This window comes from Scatophagus argus, chromosome 18, assembly GCF_020382885.2.
Source record: "Scatophagus argus isolate fScaArg1 chromosome 18, fScaArg1.pri, whole genome shotgun sequence".
Taxonomy (NCBI): Eukaryota; Metazoa; Chordata; class Actinopteri; family Scatophagidae; genus Scatophagus; species Scatophagus argus.
The window spans coordinates 13,736,570-13,759,599 of NC_058510.1; the positions used below are offsets into that span (position 1 = coordinate 13,736,570).

At 41.4% G+C, this 23,030-nt stretch overlaps 1 protein-coding gene across 10 annotated transcripts in view; it reads left to right on the plus strand.

Annotated features, from left to right (window-relative positions):
* tnikb (TRAF2 and NCK interacting kinase b) overlaps nt 1-22,191 on the plus strand; it is a 47,426-nt gene extending 25,235 nt beyond the window's left edge. For 4 of the 10 annotated variants that reach the window (XM_046370989.1, XM_046370995.1, XM_046370992.1 and 1 more), the window contains 17 exons: nt 2,819-2,983; nt 4,181-4,420; nt 5,396-5,502; nt 5,905-6,020; nt 6,519-6,610; nt 6,831-6,854; nt 9,475-9,656; nt 10,002-10,116; nt 11,759-11,867; nt 11,945-12,121; nt 12,215-12,358; nt 13,218-13,352; nt 13,642-13,742; nt 14,474-14,623; nt 15,444-15,603; nt 17,934-18,073; nt 18,748-22,191. In XM_046370989.1, the coding sequence (XP_046226945.1) occupies nt 2,819-2,983; nt 4,181-4,420; nt 5,396-5,502; nt 5,905-6,020; nt 6,519-6,610; nt 6,831-6,854; nt 9,475-9,656; nt 10,002-10,116; nt 11,759-11,867; nt 11,945-12,121; nt 12,215-12,358; nt 13,218-13,352; nt 13,642-13,742; nt 14,474-14,623; nt 15,444-15,603; nt 17,934-18,073; nt 18,748-18,831 (2,241 nt within the window). In that variant the 3' untranslated portion in view covers nt 18,832-22,191. The remainder of the gene's footprint in view (nt 1-2,818; nt 2,984-4,180; nt 4,421-5,395; nt 5,503-5,904; nt 6,021-6,518; nt 6,611-6,830; nt 6,855-9,474; nt 9,657-10,001; nt 10,117-11,758; nt 11,868-11,944; nt 12,122-12,214; nt 12,359-13,217; nt 13,353-13,641; nt 13,743-14,473; nt 14,624-15,443; nt 15,604-17,933; nt 18,074-18,747) is intronic. The other 6 variants (XM_046370990.1, XM_046370998.1, XM_046370999.1 and 3 more) reach the window with 3 other exon arrangements.
* The last annotated feature ends 839 nt before the right edge of the window (nt 22,192-23,030 follow it).

The window sequence follows — 23,030 nt, forward strand, 5'->3', positions numbered from 1 at the left end:
CACTAACGCCCACTTTTTGTGTAATAACATTGAGTCATATTAGACATCTCCTATTCAAAGTTGAACAAGAGGCTCTGTGAGGCTGCATTAGCATTTATGGCCAATGACAGCATGCTTCCAATTACAACGTTAGCATGCAGGTGTAATGTTTTGCATGCTTACTCTTTTAGCTTTGTGTTTTAGCATTCTAACATTTTCAGATCACCAAAACCGAAGTGATCCTCAAATTAAAATTCCAACCTGGTGATACCACTGTAGGGATAATGATGGAGATTACCAAAGTTGTTTGCTCATCTCATTTGGGACACAAATGTCTGCATAAAATGTCAAATTTATCCATTAGATAATTATTAGTATAGCTAATAAACAAATCATCTTCCTTATTTAAGCTGTAAGGACATAGCTACCACTGTCGGCACTGAGGCCATATCCTCTGGATATTTTTTCAGAAACAGTTTCCCTTTTTTAGGTTACAAGGTTATTTGTGTAGGAGAGGACTAAATGGCCTTTAAAGATTTGTAAAATTTAAAGGAGTTTTGTTAACACCTAATGTCAATCACCAAAATATGTTTTAACATTGACACACTGTTTCATTCATGTTTGCTCGTGAGCAGTCTAGTTAGCACACCACTGTGTTTGTGGCCTCATTAAAGTAACACAGACAAACCACATAATGAGAGCTGTTGGAAAGAAACTTGCTTATCTTTTTTTTCTATTTTAATTTTTTGTCATGATTCCAGCTTAAAGTTTAATGCTCTCTAAATCGCCTTGACCATCCCTTTCCATTTTACAGGTTACTGACTGCCTGGGAGATGAAGGTTGAGCTGCAGAGTTGTGGGATCTTTCCTCAACTTTCACTGCAGTGGCTCTCAATCTGGTGGTTTTGCTACCATAATTATAAGATAAATTAAGCAAACAGCCTTTGACAACATTGACTTGGTCTGGGCTGAAACAGATGAAAAAAGAATGCAGGGAAGGGAAATTTTGAATCAGGACTTGGTTGAAACGTCATTTTACTCCAATCAGGTTGAGAGCTGCTGTTTTAGTGCATGTTGTGGTGGGTTGAGATCATATATCTAATGAGTACTAACTTCAACAATTCAAACTCACATCAGCTTAATCTCACAGGCTTAAATTATGTTCACTTACCGAAAAGGCTTCTCTTAAAATACTGGCTATGAAAGTTCTTTCTTTCTTTCTTTCTTCCTTCCTTTCTTGTTGCCAGGATGTTTAATGTGCTTTACCTTTTAAGTGAGTTTAAAATTGTGTTAAATGGAAGTAAAGTACAGTGTGTTTTGTCTAAAGAAAACATAAGTGTAGGTCAGTACTCCATATTTGAACCCTGCTGGTTTTCTTGTCAAGCTGAGGCCATAAGCACACACTCGCATGAGAACACTCTTCCCCAGTGTATACACACACATTTAGGGCAGAACTCCAGGCCTGCCCTCTGGTGGCAGCTGGTGGGCTGATGTAGGGCAGCTGTAGCTATATCAGTCTGTCTCCCTCTGGACACCACACATGGCAACACACACACACACACACATACATAGAAACACACATACTGTACAGATAGGTCTACCCTCATCTCAGCCTCCCAGGATTTTCCTCTAAGCTTCAAAGGAACAAATATTTCCATCTCACACAGACACAATGTTCACTCTGAAAACAGATGACATAAAAGCACAACACATTAGTGCAAGTGACATTTGTAGCTACCTGACTCTTATCACTCTTAGTTTACATCAAATGTTTTTCTGCAATGTTTTAGAATAACCTGAAAAGTTAAAATGAAAATCATCATGAAAATCAATTATCTGATCAAGATTTAAAGAGTAGATTCTTTATTTCACACAATGAATACCATGTGTCTGGTCGCTGTGGCTGTTGTTTAGGCCTTCATTTATCTAGATGCATTCCTGAGTGGTTTACCACACAAATATAAAGGCAGTGAGCCTTTATATACGTTATACTCTCTTGAAATCTTTGAGGCAGCCACCAGCCGAAAAAATAAGTAAATACCACCAGTAAACTACCACCAACTCTCCACAGTGTTTCAGTGGCCGTATGTCCATGTGAAGCAGCTGGTCCTCACCACCTGATGAAATATAGTCACTGAAAGTCTGTTGCAAGAACAAGCACAGATGTCTAAAAATTTGACAAAATTTTGCCCAGGTTTATCCTAGATATCTTTTGAAAAATAAATTCTTACTGGGCACTGATCTGGAAAGCTGACTGCTATAAAATGTTCTCCCAGTTAAACAAATTATGGAATTCAGCTAAAATCATCAATCATTCAGTCCACAAAACAACAAGACTGTCGGTTATGAAAACTAGTTTCAGTAAGGTATCATGTCTGACATTAAAACCAGAGAGGAGCAAATAAAATCCAGCCTTAAAATATTAAATCTGTGTGTAAGTATGTGTTTAATGTTGCACAACAGAAAAGATTTCTGCTATAATACAAGTGCAGAACAAATCATTGTAGGCTTTAAATATTATTGAAAACCAAACCTTGTTATTCTTCATTTCTGCATGAGCTCATCAAGCATGATGAGTGAACCTAAAGAAGATTGATGTGAAATGTGTCGTTCACTGCAAAAAAAACCCCCCAAAAAACAGACAAACAAAAAAATACATATCAGGTGCAAAAGTAAAGAATCCTTGTAGGTCTAAATTCTGCAACAGGAATCAACTCTTTCTGAGACACTTTCATTTTAACACAGTAGTTTTGCACAAACTTCAATGCATGCTGTGAGTGACTGTGATCTGATGTACGTGTGTGTGTGTGTGTGTGTGTGTGTGTGTGTGTGTGTGTCAGGTGGAGGAACATTATAAGATGAACAGACAGACTTCTCCTGCATTGCAGCATAAAGTCTCCAACCGGATCTCGGACCCGTCGCTGCCGCCCCGCTCTGAGTCCTTTAGCAGCGGAGGCATTCAGCAGGCCCGGACCCCGCCGATGCATCGCTCCGTCGAGCCACAGGTGTGTGTCCTACATCTTTATGTATGTGCATGTGTGTATGTGTTAGAATGTGGCACACACTTACACATCTCAGGGTGCAATCACAGTTTGGAATTTGGCTTCTTTGGTCTGTGTGAAAGTAGAAAAGGCAAGTTTGTTGAAATTTACAGATGCAGCTCTGCTGGAAACAGATTCATTTTAATATTAGATATTCATTTTACCCTTCAGATTGGCAGGGAGTCACTGTTCAAAGTGCAGGGGAATCTGTAGGCCTTATTCACAGGTGGTAGTAAGGTGGAGCGTGAGATCAACAGGTCCTGAAAGTGAAGCTCTGCCCAGACTGAGCTTTTTCACTGATTCTGCCTCTGATTTTTATGGACATAACTGAAAACAAAGCCGAACAGTTTGTGCTGGTGATATCAGGATTGCAGCTCTACTTTTTTTGCAGATGATGCAGCTCTGTTGGCTCCATCAGACCTGAATGTGTGCAGCTAAAAGTTCATGTCTGAGCATATGGGTCAAAAATTTAGTTATGCATGAAGGTCAAGCTTTAGATTTAGTCAAACTATACTTCATTCTCAGACTTTTTATAGTTTGTCAAACCAGATCTCATTGCGCTGAGGATTTCACCTGGCTGCAATGAAATGAGGAAGCAACTGTGCAGGGTGTAGGTGTTTTGGCAGGACCTCTTATGGATCTCAGAAAGGATCTTTGGAACCACCTCCCTGCAGTTTTGTTTCAGATCTTTATATCATGGATAAGAGCTGTTTTTCCAGACATAACTTCGTTTGGCACGGCTTTACAAGCACAAGGTGATAACATTCGTTACAAACTCATTGTGTTTTTATTCTGTTAGAAAACACACACAGTAGTTCTCTTGCTTGAGGATATAAACCTTTATTTTCAGGGTTGTTAGAGGAAATGTCATTGTTGTCACTGGAACAAAATAACTGAGCCAAAGGAACAAACGTTCCAGTTTTTAAACATGACTGGTGTGAACACACCCTGAGGCCTGAGTCTCTTACCATCCTCCCCTTCTTGCTCAGCTCATCTCTCCCTCCTCTCTCTTCTCCTGCATCACTTCCTCATCCGCTCTTTCTCCTGACTTGCACCCTTCATCCTGATCACACTGTGCAAACCCAAATCCTGATCCTGCTCTTCTTCCTCAACCCTGCCTATCTCCTGCTTGTGTGTTTGTGTGTGTGGGCGTGTGTCCAGATGGCCCACCTGGTGCAGGTGAAGAGTCACGGTCTGTCAGGTTCCCAGTCTCTGTACGACCCCCATGGCGTGTCCTCCTCCTCGGCGTCACCCTCCCCATCCCGGCCTCCCATGCCCCGGCAGAACTCCGACCCCACTTCCGACACCCCTCCTCCCCCGCCCCTTTCCCGCCTGGCGCCCCCCCTCGACAAGTTGGACCGTAGCTCCTGGCTGCGGCAGGACGACGACATGCCCCCCAAGGTCTCTGCATGCCACCACCTGTTTGTCTGAGTGTGTGTGTTGTGGCTGGAAGCTTTTCTTAGTCTAAATTCTGTTTTTTTGTTTTCTTGACTATATGAAGTTTAGTTTCTATTTCTGTTGGGAGTTTCTCCTGATATCTTTTCTGTTGTTCTTAGAACACACGATGTGCTGTTATCTGATCTTATTGATTTTAATCTCAAAGGCCATTAACTGCAATAGGGGGAAATGTTAATAATTGGCCAAATAAATGTGTAAATTTGCACAGAACCAATCCAATTACACTAAAAAGTACACCTCCTCTGAGAGAATTTACTTTACTTAAGTTTTGGCCTGCATTTGAAAATTGCATGAAGACAATGGCACACAGGTGTGTATTTGCCAGCTTAGCCTTGTGTTTAGTTTCATGGTGCAAATTATGACTGGTGTAAGATGGTGTGTTTCGATCAAATGCAAAGCAATTTTTTTAGCTGGCCATATTTGCACGGATATGACAATTGAAACAGCTGAAACATTTTATACTCGTGCAGAAGCATCTTGGCTTTAGATTGCATTCCAGTACCTGGAGTGATTTGACATCTATGTTATATTTGACATCTATACTTACAATATGAAACTGGTCAATCTAAGAAAAAACAGTGGAACAGATTATGTTAGACCAGATTACTATGAGTGTCAGGGAAAACTGCATAAGAGAATTTTAGTATGTTTCTGTCCCCTAAACAGTAAACTTCACTTCACACTAAAGGAAAAACTGACATCACATCTTGTGGTTACCAGCGTGTTCAGTCTAAAATACCAGACACCAAAGACTCGTGGATCTTAATAGTATGAGGTAGGAAAGCGGTTTCCAAGCTTGACCCCAGAGACCCCCAGATATCTCCAGGAAGACCCATAGAGAGAGGCTTTGATTTCCAAATTTTTGTCCAAAATAATAACATTATAATAATACTAAACAACACAGATGTTGTCCCACAGGTTCCTCAAAGGACGACTTCCATCTCTCCTGCTTTGGTCAGGAAGCACTCTCCTGGAAATGGACCTGGCCTGGGACCTCGGGCTGGAGCTCATCTCATACGAGCCAGGTACACACACACACACAGAGGCACAACAGAGAAGTTACCATTAAAATGGTCTCATAGTGGTCAGGTCAGCCTTCTGCCTCCCCTAGAAATGAAATGAAATGAAATGATCCACTTGAATATTTTCTAGTTTCTTAAACTAGAAATAGTCTAACTTTTTACTTTAACTTACAAATGTAGGTAATGGCTGTACGTGTTTCAATTGGTTCCCTTTAAAAGCAGCTTTCACCATGTAGTTTTGTCTGCTACAGGCACAAAATGTCTCAGGAAAATGAGAGTTCTCTGTTTACACACACACACACACACATGCACAGCGATGGTGTACATAGTCACACAACGCAGACAAATGTTTGTTTCAACTGTTTCTCGCATGAATGAGACAACGCTGTGTTTGTGTTGCCTTAGCAACCCTGACCTGCGAAGGACTGACGTTTCCATGGAGACACCCCTGAAGAGGACCAGCAGTGGTAGCTCTTCCAGTTCCAGCACCCCGAGCTCCCAGGGAGGCTCCAACGAACGAGGTGCACGAGCGCGCACACACACACACACACACAAAGCCTCCCTGATCTTTAATGATTGCATAACATTTGTTTAGCAAATTAAAAAGGGACTTACATTAAATGAATACAGCCCATACTACTACTCTAGCTAAAAGGTTAAACTTTCTTTTTTTTTCCTATATTGTTCTTAAATTCTTCCAAATACCCTCACAAAATGTCTAGATTTTGCAGAATTGTCCTTGTTTCTCAAAAATGCCCTCACGTTTCCCCAAATGCCTTCAATTTCCTAAATGACAAAATGTCCTCACTTTCCAAGAATGTCATTGGTCATTTTTCCAACGATGTTCTCATTTTCCACAAATGTCTTCTCCCTCCTAAAATCATTACTTTCCGAAATGTTCCCGCTTTTCAAAAATGGTCCCATTTTCCAAAAATGTTTTCAATTTTCAGAAGTGTTTTCACTTTACAAAAAAAAAATGTGAAAAACTCTCCTCACTCCTCGTGTGTTTGTGCATTCAGGTAACTCAGCCATTAAGACTGAAGGCTCAACACTTTCTTCCCACGAGACCAAAGATGACAGCAGAGAGGTGACGCGACCGAGCAGGCCTGCAGTGAGTACTCATACACACACAATTGGATCATAAGACAGCTGCACTTCAGATTCATAAACTTTTGTATTCAAATAGGTGATGAAATGAAGGTGAGTACAGTATGGTGGAAATCATGTAAACACACACACTCTCTGACAGAGTGACTCTTCTTTCTGTATTAACCATCTTGCTGTTCATTTTCACTGTCTCCCTTCTCATCCTTTCTTTCATCGTCCCTCAGAGCTATAAGAAAGCTGTAGACGAGGTTAGTGACATTTCTCCTCTTTCACGCCTCTCTCTGTCTCTCCCTCCCCCTCTCAGTGAGATCCCTCTCCCTCTCTTCCCCTGGCACTCACCTGTCCATTCTCTGAGTTTCCTGCGCAGGTCTGTGATGCAACAGAAGTCTTGTTTGGTCATTGTCACGTATTGAGTAGTTGTAAATGCATTAAAAGTTGTTGTTCAATCCCAGTACAAATCGGTTCCCAAACCTTCTCAGCTCTTCGTCTGAGGGGTGCAGGGGTGGGCGTAGACAGACTGCACTGCATGAGAAAAACCGCTACCTTAGCAGAGTAGGGACGCAGATGAGACAGCTTTAGCAACTCAGTATTATCCTGCAAAAATAAATAAATGAGTAAATAAAGACACGGGTCAAGTTTTGCCACAATGAGATGCAACATCGTTAGGCAACATGCATTACTGCAAGGCATTTCATTAGTTCACTGGTACATGGCGCGACAAGACCACGTTAGCTCAGAATCTTGTGTTGTTGGTCAAAATTGTTGGACAAAAATACAAATATCTGAATGGGTATTTGGGAGTCAGACATCAGCACTTGCCAGAGAGCATTTTACTTTCTTTGTAAAGCTAATATTTTTGGCGATTACAGCATTTGTACTAAATTTCTGATGACAAAATGAGAGAATTCCAGTGAGAATTGATGGTTTCACTTCATTCGTCTCATTCATGTGGAGACCTTTGAAAACACATGAGAAGTTTTTTAAGTTCAAGTAAACGTTAAAACAGATTGAAGAGCCACAGACCTCCAACATGGCTGTCACAGATAAGACTTACAGCAGGTGTGTTTGCACATCGTCCCTTTGCTGTCAGCATGAACACACTGACTCCACAAATACGTTCTGACAGGCACGTAAAACCCCACTCAGCTCTTTTACGCTTTCAGCCATCCTTCCCCTCTGTTGTCTCTCTGATTGAGTAAAGGCCTCTACTGGTGTTTTTTCCTCATGTATCAGGGATGAAGCTGCTGATTGATGGGTTATCAGTTACTGTAGGAGTCTTGTCTTCCTTTCATCTCACCGTCGTATATGCACTGACTTCCTGTTATCACTTCAGGCATCTCTGCTCTCATATTTCATTTCCACAGTCACACTCTCTCCGTCTCTCTCTCTCTTTATCTCTTCTCCCTTTCTCTCCAGGAGGAGTTGGTAAGATAACCTCCCTCCCCATTCCTCCCACCACCGCCTCAACCATAGTTCTGCCATCTCGTCCACTTCCTGTCACTTAACCTTTCACACGCCACACAATCTTTTTTTGCTGCAAACAGTGAGATGTGACAGAGGCTGAATTTAAAGGCACGGCTCCCCTGAACTTTAACAATATAGCGCTCCCTCCTGTACTGAGGCATGATGGCACCTGCACTCTGACCCTTCTCCTCTTTCACCTGCACTGTCTTGCTGCCCTCCCCACAGTGAACACTCTGTTATGTGGCCTTGATGTAGATGAATCTTTACAGTTTGCATTGTGCCATAAATAGCAAAAACAGTAAGGATGCCCTCCTTCAATTTGTGTCTTTCACTTGGTTACTAATATGTTGATACTAAAATGATTTCAGTGTATATCTGTAAATCTGGGCACATTTACATTGAATCATATGATAATATTGTAAGTACTGCTGATTAATTTATTAATCACTTGACAGATTAAAAAATTTGTTTGTTAAATTTAAATTCACACAGATGGAAACATTTCTTGATGACCGTATGGGTCCTATCTTCAACTGTTTTGAATCTAAATTTAAGTCTTCAGTTTCATGTACCTTTGATCAATTACATTTTTCAACTAATCTTTTCATTGCTTTATGGAATTACTGGCAGCTGAAAAGCCAGAACAACATTAATTTAAGACCTTATTCAGTATATTATGTATTTAAACATTCAGAGGTTTCTGGGTTTACTTTTGAGTTATTCCAGACGCTCCAGGTTTGAAGAAGCATTTCGCTCCATATGTCCAGCCCTGAATAGACTGGCTGTGTGGGAGCCTGTACGTTTCTTCCTTTTAGATTTTGATCGAAAACATGCTTAAAGCCAGTGGTAAAATGTTTGGAGAACCCACGATCTGGCCACCTGTGGTATTTGCGGTCATAGACGCTGAGGTGCAACAGCATCTTGAATATTCCTCCTCCCTCGCCTGGAATGGCTTGAAATACTGTTTTGTGGTATTACACTTTCCCATAATCAACACTTTACTCAGCTAATAAAACACTCTGTGTGCTGAACAATGTCAATCTAAACTTTAATCAAATGTTAATCTTATATGCAACAAGAAGCTCGAACTGTGATTCATCCTTTGACCAAACTTTCTTGACTGTTTACTATCGAAAAATTATACAAAATCCATCCATCTTTTTGAAAATAAAACCTGTAATGACACCTGTGAAGTAAAAATAGTCATATTTTTCTTACTGCATACTGTATCAATGTAAACAACACTTTTAAAATCATGTTATCTGTAGCCAAGTAGAGATCACTTTCTAATCAGTAATTTCTTTCAAATCAGCTTGTGGTGAGTTTTAGCTTTTCCTCTTCAAGTAAAACCTGAAAAGATCCTAATTGGTTTGAGACGCCCTTGATTGTTTTCCTGTCCTCTAGGACCTGACAGCTCTGGCCAAAGAGCTGAGAGAGCTGCGGCAGGGCGAGGAAACCAGCCGCCCGCCTGTCAAAGTGACGGACTACTCTTCTTCCAGTGAGGAGTCTCACAGCAGTGAGGATGAGGAGGGAGAGGGCGGGGCTAATGACGGAACAGTGGCTGTCAGTGATATACCACGCATTATGTGAGTAGCTGATAGCTGATCAGCTGATATCCTAGACGCTAAATGTGGTACTCCTGTATAATCTAATGTAAATATGCAGTGAATATTGTGACAGCTAAACCAGAATCTTCACTGCTCAGGAATAAAGTACAGCTGTATTTTTAATGAGTAAGTGAGCTTTAAAGTTAATATTTTATTTGCTAAATGCAATGAAGAGAATGACTGAAATCTTTATTTATATAATTATCAGGGATAATGTCTTAAGTAGTAGAGAAATGTTGGATAAACAGCAAGAGATATTTAAGAGCTATTGAACAATAAAATAACTAAACTGACTGAATAACTAAAATGACTTTTTTCTTTCAGGCCAGTAGCAAGTCAAGGTACCAACGAGTCCTTTGGCGTGATGGGAGGTCACAACGACACTCATGATGACTCGTATGGAAATAGCTCCCAGGACAGCACCCTGATGATGGTTGAGGTGAGCCGCCTCTCAGTTTGACTTCTGACCCAAGGACTACCGCCTCGCTGACTTCGCACAAATTGACACTCAGGCGCTCATCAGACACCACCTCTTCGTGCCGGCGCTGTTTCACATTTTTGTTCTGGTTTGTGTGTGCTAGTATGAACACCACACGCTGATCGCAAAATGTTGGTGTGATTGCTCATCTTGAGTGTATTAGGGTTTACCCACATATTCCCCAGATGATACACTCAGATACACTCGAAAAGATCAACAGATTATATAGATTTCAGGCAGCTTTTAAAGGATAGCAGCATCACTGTCAGCCTGCTGGAAGACATATTGACCTAAGCAGCCTAGTTAGTGTGTGTGTGTGTGCTACATGTTGTGTATGTGCAAAATAACTCACAAAAAACACAAATATATTTACATGTATCAAGAAGTACTTTCTCCTGTTGAAAACCTTTGGGTTCAGTGGTAACCACCCACCCCTTTTCTAAAAATCAACACAAACACAGAAACAAACACGCCCACACACAGCAGCATTCAGCTTCCCTCCCTCCGTCACCTGACCTGTCTATCACAGCCTCACTGCACAGCAGCCCGCCCCTCTCTCTTTCTTTCTCCAGAAACACAGGGAACGGAGGCGGAGCTCTACTGCCAGCAACGGTTTCCCTGGCAACGCTAATCTGTTCCCTGGCAACGCCAATCTCCCTGATTTGGTGCAGCAAAGCACCTCCCCCCTGGTCTCCCCTGGCAACACCTCTGGGGCCCAAGTAGGTGGAGCAGCACCCAGTTGTCGGCCCCGAAACCCCAACACCTGATCCCAACAGACCGGCACCCTGTCACCTGTCGACCCTGTTCACCCCGTCACACCCCACCTGCCCACAAACCTGCCACCAACTCACTGTTTGGTCCTTTTTCAGGGTGGGAAATTACCAGCAGCCACCAATCAAACACCAGTAAACCTAAGCTGCCAATATAATATTTGTATATATATTTATATATTTGTACAGTTTTACTACTTTGTAATGAGTAAAACAATTAATAAAGTATGAATATATTTGTTTAATCAGTCAGCTTATCACCTAATTGACCAGTCAGTTTGCTGCTCTACCCAGTTCCAGCTTTTACCATGAAAATCAAAAATGATTACATGTGGCACCTTTAATTTCCTGCCCTGTTCTATTTAGATGTGTCCCGCTTTGGCTTCAGTGTTTTCCCCACAGATGGAGCAAACTGGATTTCTTCCCTCCCTGGTCCACTCATTGGAGCCCTCTCTTTCTCCCACCCTCTCTCAATTTTCCAGCCTCTGATCCAGAAAGTTTCCTGCCCCCTGAGCACACAGTACAGATAACTGATGAAATAAGGAAGACACTAGGAGTTAAAGTGAAAGTAGAAATAGTTTCTCAGGACTTGATTTCATTAGTGTGACACGAGACAGAAATAAACAAATTAACAGAACATTGTTGAATGTCAGAGTCCCAGACTCATGTATATCAAATGGCTTAACAGATGTTTCAATAGCTCACCATGATCACAAGGCTTTCACTTAACTCTGTGTTTTCTTTACTGTAGCAGTTGTCTGTTTTGATCAGTTTTCCCAACGAACCAGCAGACAAACTTGACTGACTGCATCCTCTGTTTCTGTGATCTGCAGTACGGGATGGGAAGTGGCGGAGGCTCCAAGGCTTCCTTCACGCCATTCGTTGATCCAAGGGTGTACGGGACCTCGCCGACTGACGATGATGATAAACTCTCTGCCTCAGGTATTCGTTCTCTCTGAATGTGTTGCACTTGGTGGCTGCAGTGCAGTCATCAGCTAATGTATTTTTCTGTGCTGTAGCCTTGTTAGCTGATGAGCTGCTGAAGCAGGAGCAGGAGCAGGCGAGGCTCAATGAGGCCAGGAAGATCTCGGTGGTCAATGTCAACCCAACCAACATCAGACCACACAGCGACACACCCGAGATACGTAAATACAAGAAGCGCTTCAACTCTGAGATCCTGTGTGCTGCTCTGTGGGGTGAGACAGTTGAGAAAACTCTTTCACAAATATAATATTAATCACATGTAATTGCACAGGCAGTTAAAACCGGGCATTTGTGTGTTTATGCAGGAGTTAATCTGCTGGTGGGCACAGAAAACGGCCTGATGCTGCTGGATCGAAGCGGTCAAGGCAAAGTTTACAATCTGATCAATCGACGGCGCTTCCAACAGATGGACGTCCTTGAAGGACTCAACGTCCTGGTCACCATCTCAGGTTGGTGTGCCTCTGCAAAACCCTGCACTCTGATTAGAGGGGCAGCATGCACAACTGGCAATAAATCCACTGATCACATTTAACTGCAATTTGAGTGTCAGCTTGTGCAAGGTCCTTTTCCAAATTCCAAATGAGTTTTGAGGCTCAGTTTATCTCAAGACATTTAAGCATGGACGTGTTGTGAATGGCCTGTTGTACCAGTGAGGTTGAGTTGAGATCCAGAATTTAAAATTTTTTTGTCACATTTCATGTGAACAAACAAGCGAGCCTGAGAGCCTGAGTTTGAGCTATTATGAGAATGAGTCATTATTCCCATATTTACCCCCCCCAATGACAGCAGTTCTTCTCACTCAGCCTTTGAGTTTGGCAGTTTATCACATCTATCAACGTTATTCTTTTCTCACGTAACCGCACTGGATAAGACTCTGAAAAGCAGTTGAATGCTCCAATTCTCAGTTTTCTTCTTTGTTGATCTCTCATTCCTTATTGTTTGGTCGTCAGTCTTTCCTGTTTCCCTTGGTTACAGTTGTCTCTTTTTTTCAAGTGCTCCCCTCCGGTTTGGAGAACAAATAGAAAACAAAACAAGCCACTGAACATGACAGAGTCATTTCTATTTTTGGCAGATCTTTCAGACTTTATACCTCTTTGAGTTGCAGCCGTCCTTAATGGCATTTGAATGTGTACGTGATGTTCCTGATCATGATGACATAGAAACGCAGCTCTTTACGCTGCACTAATGCAATAATATGTCAAGTTGGACAAATGTCATCAATGTCTGATATGTAAAACATGTACAAAACACATTGAGAGGTAAAAGTAATGTTCATTGTCTTTGTTTTTTTTTTCCTGTCTTAACCAGGGAAGAAGAACAAGTTGCGTGTTTACTACCTGTCCTGGTTGAGGAACAGGATATTACACAACGACCCAGAAGTGGAAAAGAAACAGGGTTGGATCACAGTTGGGGAGCTGGAGGGCTGCGTACACTATAAAGTCGGTATGAAAACCTGCTTGTGTGTGTTGTCTCCACTTTATGTCTCCACTCTCCTGCAATTTGGGGGCAAATTACTGGTCCATACAAACTTTGATTTCTTCTCTATATCTCTCTATTCCTCTCTATATCTTTTAAAACCTAAATCTTTTGACTAATTGGCTGACTATGAGCCAACTAACTTAAGGGTACATTCGTGTTTTTAACTGCAGTTTAAGCACAAGTTAGTGTATATGTCGCTTTATCTGCTCCACATGTCTGACTGTTTCTCTGCTGCTCTGCTCTCCTCCTGCAGTGAAGTATGAGAGGATTAAGTTTTTGGTGATCGCTCTGAAGAACTCAGTGGAGATCTACGCCTGGGCACCTAAACCTTACCACAAGTTTATGGCCTTCAAGGTAAGATGTGTCAGAATGTGCTCGAGGTGTTAGAGCTGGGTAAAAAGGGATAAACAACCTGTTTGTTTCTGAGAACGTAAGCTAAGCATGATGCAGATTTATTTTTATTCCAGTATCCTTTGTTAATCCAGGACACACATAGAAAGGCCAATAGCAGACAAGACTTAAAAACAAGTAAATAAATCAACCAAGCAATAAACGAGTGAGCAAAAAGAATTCTTAAATGACAAAAGGCACTTGAAAAGATGGGGAGGCTAGGAGTTAAGTGACCTTCTACCTTCACAGCGAGTACTTTTAATGTAGTATTTTCCTGACAATACTTCTGTACTTTTACTTGTAGAACTATGAGCATATGGCTTTTACCTGCGCCAAAGTGTTTTTAAATTGTGTTACTGTTACTTTTGTTGGTATTTTTTTTTATTTGAATTCTTCTTCCACCTCTGCTAAAAGGTTGCCCATTGTTAAAGTGGTGAGCCGTTACTTCAGTGTTCACCTTTTCAATCTGTAGTAAAACTTGAGTATGTATTTACAGATTGTATATATTTGAATAAAAATGGCCTTTGATGAGCTGCCAATTGAGTTTACTTTTTAGTTTTTATGTTTGCAGTGTGTATATGTTGTTGGAAGTGCTGGTGGATTCAAGTTGCATTTGGCCAGTTTTATTTAGTTTTTCATTTTGAGTGTACCTGAAGTTTTCAAATGAATCCCTCCCTCTTCTCTCCACCTGTCAGTCGTTCACTGACCTGCAGCATCGCCCCCAGCTGGTTGACCTGACTGTAGAAGAAGGACAGAGGTTGAAAGTCATCTACGGCTCCAGTGTTGGCTTCCATGTCATTGATGTGGACTCTGGCAACCCTTACGACATCTACATCCCCTCACATGTTAGTTTCTGTGTGTGTGTGTGTGAGAGAGAGAGAGAGAGAGAGAGAGAGACAGCGAGAGAGAGAGACACATTTGATTTAATGGTTAATTTTAAGATCAAATGAAGTAAGTTAATGATTGAGTGAGAGCAAATGAAAATAGAGATAATGAGCAAACAATAGTCTAAACCTGTGAATCAGTAATTGTAAATAAGATCATGAATGAATGAGTGAATGGGAAAATGAGCAAGATGACGAATGAGCAAATATCTAGCAAGCGAGTGTCATGGCCAGTGAAGAACACGTTATTTCTTTATTGATTAAATGATTTAATGAAGTATAAGAAAAGAAGCTGATGAGCAAGGCAGTGAATAGATAGTGAAGTGACTCTGACTGGCTGACAGACTGAATGAAAAAATTATTTAGCAAGTGAGTAAATGAATGTGTAAGTGAGTTGGTTAGTAAGTCAGTAAATAAATGAATGGATAAAACACTAAAGCTGTGTTAACAAGTGAGTGAATGAATGAGTGGTGGGGTGGGTGAATCCGTGTCCTCCTCTAACCCTGGTCTGGGTACAATAAGATGGACAGGGGAAGGAGACGGTAACCACAGCGACCACATCACATTGCTTGTGGCAGTCATGAATCACGCTGTGCTCATGTCTGTTTCCATGGCGATTGCGTGGCTGAGGAGCGGGAGACTCTATTGTTGCAGCAGTTTCTTTTCTCTCAGGGTGGGGAAGTGGGGTTGGTGCAGGGTCCAGGTCCCCTGTAGGCTCATGGCAGCTCCTAACCCCCTGCCCTCACCCCCTCCAACCCCCTCCCGTGTGTCACCCCGGCAGATTCAGGGTCAGGTGACCCCGCACGCCATCGTGGTTCTGCCCAAGACGGACGGCATGGAGATGCTGCTGTGCTACGAGGACGAGGGCGTCTACGTCAACACCTATGGACGCATCACCAAAGACGTGGTGCTGCAGTGGGGCGAGATGCCCACCTCCGTCGGTACGTCAACCAATCAGCTCGCTTCTCCCTGACCCCTGACCTCTATAGGCGGTCTCAGCAAATCATCTTCCACCCTCACTATTATCTCCTCCTCCGTTCAAAGCAACACGCCTCTCTCTCCTCCTGCCTTCTGCTTACAGTTACACGTTCAAAAAAGAAGCCAACACTGTAGTCTCAACTGTTTCATCAACTGCTTAAAGAAATACAACAGGGTTTTGGGAAGTTGAACGGATTGTTCAACTTTACTTGTTAAGTGATGAAAACATACTGTGTTGGCTACAGTATGGTGCCAGACTCATCAATATGACACTGCTGAGTGCTGTATGACTATGCTGAATGATATCACTCGATAAGAACCTGCTGGGGGCCTTTATGTATCCTGGCTTTGGACGGGAAATAAAAATATTAATATTTGAAAGTTAATTGCGCCCCAGATGTGTCTACAGCAATACTGGTGGTTGTAATGCTCACTGTAGAGGAACATCAAACTGTTATACTATTAGATAGATAAACTAAAGTGAATTGAAACCAAACAATTTGTACATTGAATGGAGAGTTTTGGTGTCAGTGTTCTCATCACTGAACTGGTAAGTTGGCCAAAGTACAACAACACAAAAACTTATTATGTATTTCTTTAATGTCACGTGTTCAACATCCATCTACTGAATGAGCTGACAACAACACATCCCACAGAGCTTTACCTCCACCTTCTGTCCCACCACAATCTCCATATACACACATACACACACACACGCTTCATTTTCTTTCTTTTTCTTTGAACCCTCTCCTTTTTTTACACACTATATCCCTGTTGGGCTTTTTTTTTCGATGCACTGGGGGGAGTGCTTGTGTGTTTGTCCGCTGTGTTTGCCTCTGTCCTCTTGTTCTGTATGACAGTTAACCGTGAAATATTTCAAAAAAGAATTTCTCCTCTATTCTTACTTTCATTCTTGATGGCATGAGCTCGAAGATAAACTAAACCGAAGAAAATATTTGTAAGATTCAGCAGACTGAAAGTGAGATCAAAGTTTTGCCTCATAGCAGACTGCAGTGAATCTAAGTTAATCTATTATTCATTAGTATACTCGGCCGAAACACGTGAAGAGCAAACTCGAGCACATCAAGGATGGATCTTGGATCTTATGATCTGAGTCGATCAAAGCCTCTGTGTTTTTCCATTTGGCCTTCACGCTCTGATTCTCAGGTGTCAGTGCACAATATCCTGGCTGATTAATCATGTATGTTTGGTGACCATGTCTGTGTCCTGAAGCTCTGTTGGTTACTGTATGTGTTCTGTGTGTGAACATCATCTCCTGTAAACATGTTTTTGTGTATTTTTCTGTCAGACCAGAGTTTCTCACAGCCAATCCCGGCCTCAGGCCCCACCCAGACAGACACAGAACCTGCACTGTCACTGTGTTTATTCTGCACACTGAAGCAGTTGCTCGATCCCCTTCCTCAGAAGCAAACAACCGAACAAAGCATATAGAGTTCTATTCCAAGTGAGGGAGGCGTACGTCATTGCCAGCTGGACCCTCTCTGATGACCGCTTACCCTGGTTTGCTATCTCACAGTTAATCCGTGGCTTGGCAAGATGTCCAAGGTGTCCATTTCCGTGCTTATCAACCATACAGCACCTGAAACAGATCCACTACTCCACTACTGGGTTTAATTGTGCTAAACTAATTGGTCCAACATTTGTGGTTTTGTCAATGATCAAGAACTTGCAATCCCTTCCCTCCTACTAGAAGTAGGTCACACTTGGTCTTATTTTCATCAGATAGCTGCCTGACTGATAGCGATGGCCAGAGGCAGTATTTTCTGGGTCCATAAAGGTCACTTTATTAGCCATAACTCGAAAAATTCATACACTGTTAATAACAAAATGTTTCACAAACCTGCCAAATGCTGCACAAACTCTTTTCTGGTTTCTGTTTTTGATGATACGGTCTCTACAGTCGCTACATATATTATACCCGGACAGATGTGGAATTTAAATCAAATACTGACATCAAACCAGTCAACATCATTGGAAACAAGCAGTTCGGTTGGCAAGCAGTTGCTGTACTGTTGGCCTCTTTCCCCAACACCCCAACAAGTTTCTTCTCACATGAAGAGCTCAGAGGTCGAGACTGTTCAAATCAGTCAGAAACTGCTGCAATAATCTCCTCCCAGAGGTGAGGTAGTGGAGGCCTCCCTGTGTGACTGGCTTGGGTGTGAGACTGGTTTTGAGTCTTCTCCTGCCAATCATCTCCCTCTGTGTGTGTGTGTGTGCGTGTGTGCGTGTGTGTGTGTGTGTGTGTGTGTGTACCCTCTCCTTTCCTCTGCAGCCTATATCCACTCCAACCAGATCATGGGCTGGGGAGAGAAGGCCATTGAGATCCGCTCCGTGGAGACGGGACACCTCGACGGAGTTTTCATGCACAAGCGAGCTCAGCGACTGAAGTTCCTGTCCGAGAGGAACGACAAGGTGAGTCTGAGAACACCTGTATTTTTATATCCCTCAGTGTTTCTCCCTCTCTCTCAAAATACTTCAAAAATTCAGTGAAAATATACAAACTTTCTGCATCAGACTTCTTTTAAACTTTCCTTCTATAAATAAGCACCAAAACTTAAAAACATGGAACAAATGATTCATAAAATTAGATGGTTTTTTTCGGGTGTTGTGTTAGCTGAGTGATTAAGACTAGGGACGTCCTAGTCAAGTTTTTTGTCCTTTATCTTGACATGAGCTCAGTACTTATATATGCATAAATGTTGATTAAACATGTATCTGAAACACTGAAAAAACTAACAAGTTGATCAGTTTAAATTTTTGATTTAATGTGAATCAAAGTTTAACTGACAGAATGTGATTCCTTAAACTGATTCGACGAGATCCTTTAGATCCTTTAGACTTTGAAATATAGTGGAGAATACATTTTCAATACAGGACAGTTTTCATTAGAGATACAGATCAGTTGTGTCCATTTAAGGGTAATTTTGCCAAGTGTTTTGGAAATGAGCTTCTTATACATACATACATCAATCATAAATAAATAAACTGCATCATATTCACACTGTGGGAATTCAAATAGAAGGCCGGTATCATTCATCCATCTAAAATATGCTGACTCTCTCATCTCCACCATCTTGTTTCTGCAGGTGTTCTTTGCCTCAGTGCGTTCTGGAGGCAGCAGTCAAGTCTTCTTCATGACCCTCAATAGAAGCTCCATGATGAACTGGTAACACTTCTCCTTCGGCCCACAACCCTCCTCTTCACTCATCGCACGACATCAGGAGAGAGGGACTAAGGGATGACCGGAGAACAGTGTGTGTGTGTGTGTATACAATCTGTGTGTGTGTGTTTGTGGAGGAAAACATCGAGCTGCTGAACAAACAATTGAGTGACTGGAGGACAAATTAAACCACGGTAGTCCCCCATATAGATACCCTCCAACTCTAGGGGGCGCTACAGGACCATTGATGGTGTCACTGCCTGCTGGGTGACTCCAGATACTGAGGCTGGACGATGCCTTCGCCTTCTTTGTGGACTGTTTGTAAAGGCTGGTGGTTGTTCTTGAAAGTTTTGGTGTGGACTCTAGAGGACACTCACATCATGCCGAGTAGCCTTTGACTTCCCTATTTGATTGAATGGGGAGCTGTAGAGAAGTTCTCTGTGTAGCACATTAATGATTTCTTACAGGGTGTTCACACTGTGAGTATGATTTGTCATTCTACTCTGCTTGTTGATGGTCATGCAGGTGTTCTGACTGCCTTTATTGCAACCAATCAAATACCTTTTACGGCGCAGTGTTGTAGTGAGTAGACGTTGCTGGCAGTTAAGGTAGCATCAATAGAAGAGGAAAACTTGAGCTTGACCCAACTAGTGGATGTTGCATTTGGTTGCAACATGCTCAGCTTAAATCTCTCATTGTAAAGGTCACTCAGGGCTGAACCAAAATCATTTTTACAGGCAACTTCATTTCACCACACTAAGCCGGCTAAAGTTTTTCTCAAACTGGCCTTGTGTGTCCACACCAGTCTTTTTGCAAGAAAGGTAAATAAATCAAGAAACTCAAGAAAACCAAATATTTCAATGTGGATAGGCAAGAATGAGCTTTTGGAAAACAACAACAACATAAGTCTGCCCTGACACAGGTCACAGACTGTTTAGGAGTAACGTTTAGAAGCAACACCTGAACAGATGTGATCCACAGTGTTGGTGTTTGATGATCACTGTAAAGAAGTCAAGTCAGGTCCTCTTTGTGATGTCACGTCAATCGTGAGCTCGAAATACAACACATGACGCAGAACACACAGGCAGGCCATAGTGTGATGCTTCAGATCTCAACATTACCTCAGCATTACCTGAGATGGGTGACGCAAATCGATTGCATTGGTTTTCATTTGCAAAACAGAGCCACAGCTCAGCAGACAGCTCTTCATCACGCCATCTGACATTCCTCAAAATGGGTATCGCACAGCCTGACAGATTGTGATCAAGGCTTTATTGGACTCATCTCACACAGTGTGAAATTCAGTGAACTTAGAATAACGTTGTTATTGCACAGTGTGTAGGTGCCTTAAAAATAAATTTTTCTATCATTCAAGCATTCAAGTGTAAGTAGAGATCTCTACAGAAACAACCCAATGTGGACGCAGGCCTTTTTCACACATTTCTAAATTAGCCGTCTCAAGTGTGGACAATCAAACTTTAACCGTGCAGAGCGAAATGTTTAATTCAAATTATATGATGATTTTTGTTGTTGTTATCATGTAAATCACCTCTGATGATGATCAGACTGCTCAGTGGAATCTCAACGAACGTCTTCTAGACTAACATCTTGTAGCAAAACCTTAAGGGCGTCGTGTCTGTGCTGTCAGGTGTGATGATCAAGGGGCTACATCAGAATCTGTTCAGCTGTGGCACGTTGTTTCCCTGATCATTACTTTCTCTGATGGTGTTACTCACAGTGTGAACACTCATCTTGAGCGCTGCTGCTGCTGCAACACCCTCTAAGTCTGGTCCCCATTAGGAGAGAAAAAAAATACTACCAACAAGCACTTAGTGTGACTGGGGACGTGAGAGATTTTACAGATGCTGCACAGTCGGTTTCAGCTACTGTGGCTACTTTGTCTTGGTATATTTCTGGGAGAGGAAGTAAGGTTGTAGATATTGTACTATTGCTGCAATAGCAGCACAATAACAGAATCTTCACATCGTTTCTCACAAGAAGACCTTGATGTAGGGTAGTTGCCAGCTTCTGGAAGTTTTCTACTTTTGCTGCCCTTTGTTCTCTCCACCTTTTTCTGTCCCTGCTGTTCTATGTACACTCCACCTGTGTAAATACTCACTTTGATGTTAAAGACAGACTTTGCAAAGCAGGTGAGATCACTGAAGAAAAAAAAATAATGCTTTTTTTGTTATAGCTCTGTAAATCTATCTGTTCTGTAGTTTCTCTCAGATGGGAGGACATTTTCTGAAAGAGACAAGCAAAGACTTACACAGTAATTTGGTTTTGGTTAACATTCCATGTTTACTTTTTTTCTGCATGGTCCATCACTGTTCACTTGGTTGTGCATTTTGGCACGGTGAGATCCATGTTATGCCTGTTTTTCACATGTTATGAATTTGAAGTTTAAGGCAATACACGGACTAGTCTGACTGAAGATGGATAGCAAAGGTCAAACTTTCTACGTGAGCCCTAAAACATTTTTCTCACAATGCTGAGCTGTAAATTGAAAAGATTAACTTAGCTTAGCATCTTACCTTTTGTCTTACTAGTAACAATCAGATAAAACACGACTGTACACTGGATAATCATACATTCGCCATTAAATTTATATTTTAGGCATTTTGTTGATGGTTACACCCACAGCAGCGTAGGAAGAGCAAGCAGGACAGGGCTCACTTTGGATGACATTTTGTATTTTTTTTGGCGAGTTGACACTTCCTCTTTAAAGTTTGTGGGCTTGTGGTCAGGCTACAAGAGGAAAGTGGTTCATCTTTTGTTTGATATTTCTTTTATTGTTCATTGATTTTAAAAGATGTGATATGTGTAAGCGATGCTGCTTTAAAGGCTTTTACATGTGCAGGATGTTAGCATTAATCAACACCCTGTGAATAAAGGTCACTAGGCAGGGTCAGTTGGAGAAACCATAGATAAAAAGATATATATACTGTAAGAATTTTTCGTTATGATGATATCTTACCGATCATTTTAGAGAAAGACATAAGAGACATAATGTTCACTTATTAAAGCTTAGTTGTCTTTCTACAAAATAGAGAACATAGCTATAAGAATTTCTAAAAAAAAATTACAATGTTTTTATTGTGGTATTATTTGTATTTGTATTTCAATTTTTGTATCAAGACTGTGAACGTATGTACGGCTCTCTGCCTTTGAGTGTGTGCGTGCGTGTGTATGTGTGTGTGTTTGAGTGTGTAGGTGAGCAGGTGTGTAAACAGGTGTGTGACATGCATGTTGAGTGTATGTTTTCACCTTGTCTGAATCACTGGAATCAGTCAAAAGACGACCTCAATCTAGTAACGCACATCTGTGATGTTGGAAATTCTACAATAAATGTCCTCTCCTTGTACAGCAACACATGTGCTCCACTTTCTTTGACTATACTTGATTTGAAGGACAACACTCTTTCATCATGAGGTCTTGCTGATAGATGTGAAGGATGTGGAGAGACCAAAGAATCCTGCACAGTTTTTGGCACTTGTACTCATTCATAAAATGAAAAAGTTCATGCACAATATTTAATAATTTTGACAGCTACAAAAAAAATTAAGAACTCTTGACTCGTGAGAGTGTGCTGGATTCTTTGATTTCTCTTTGACAGTCTCTGATGAAACATTAGTATTTGACATCAGTGCCGAAAGGAGCTGATGAACATATTAGTATATCAAGAAAAAAAATCATTGAATTACTGTTATTATTAATATAGCACCAAAACTAAGAATCTTCAATCATGTTAATAGCGCCGTTAGGCTGTGAGGCTAATGTCTTCCATCATCACATGGTATTTTGCTAATCAGAAATAAACAAAAATGTAGCTGAGGCTCATGGGAATATGACTTTTTTTCTGTTTTCAGTCATGAAAATGAAAACACTGACCTGATGATGGTGCTAGAGATAAAGTTAAGAGGTCACCACAGTTCATCCTGAGGAGGAAAGCTTTCTTTTTAATGCAATTTTGCCTCCATTTTTCTACATTTCTCTAAAACTTTAATGTCTTTGCCACTTGTTCCAGGACTTGATGAACCAGGTTCACTTATTTGAAAGTTAGTGTCCACCAACCATTTATGCTTTCATGAAACAAAGTTATCGGTTGCTTATATGTTTCAGTTTTCTAGTTTAATGATGTTGTCCATAGCTCTAAGATTTTAATCTTCAGATCTGGTCAGTGGACTTTAAAAAATACAAGGGACAACA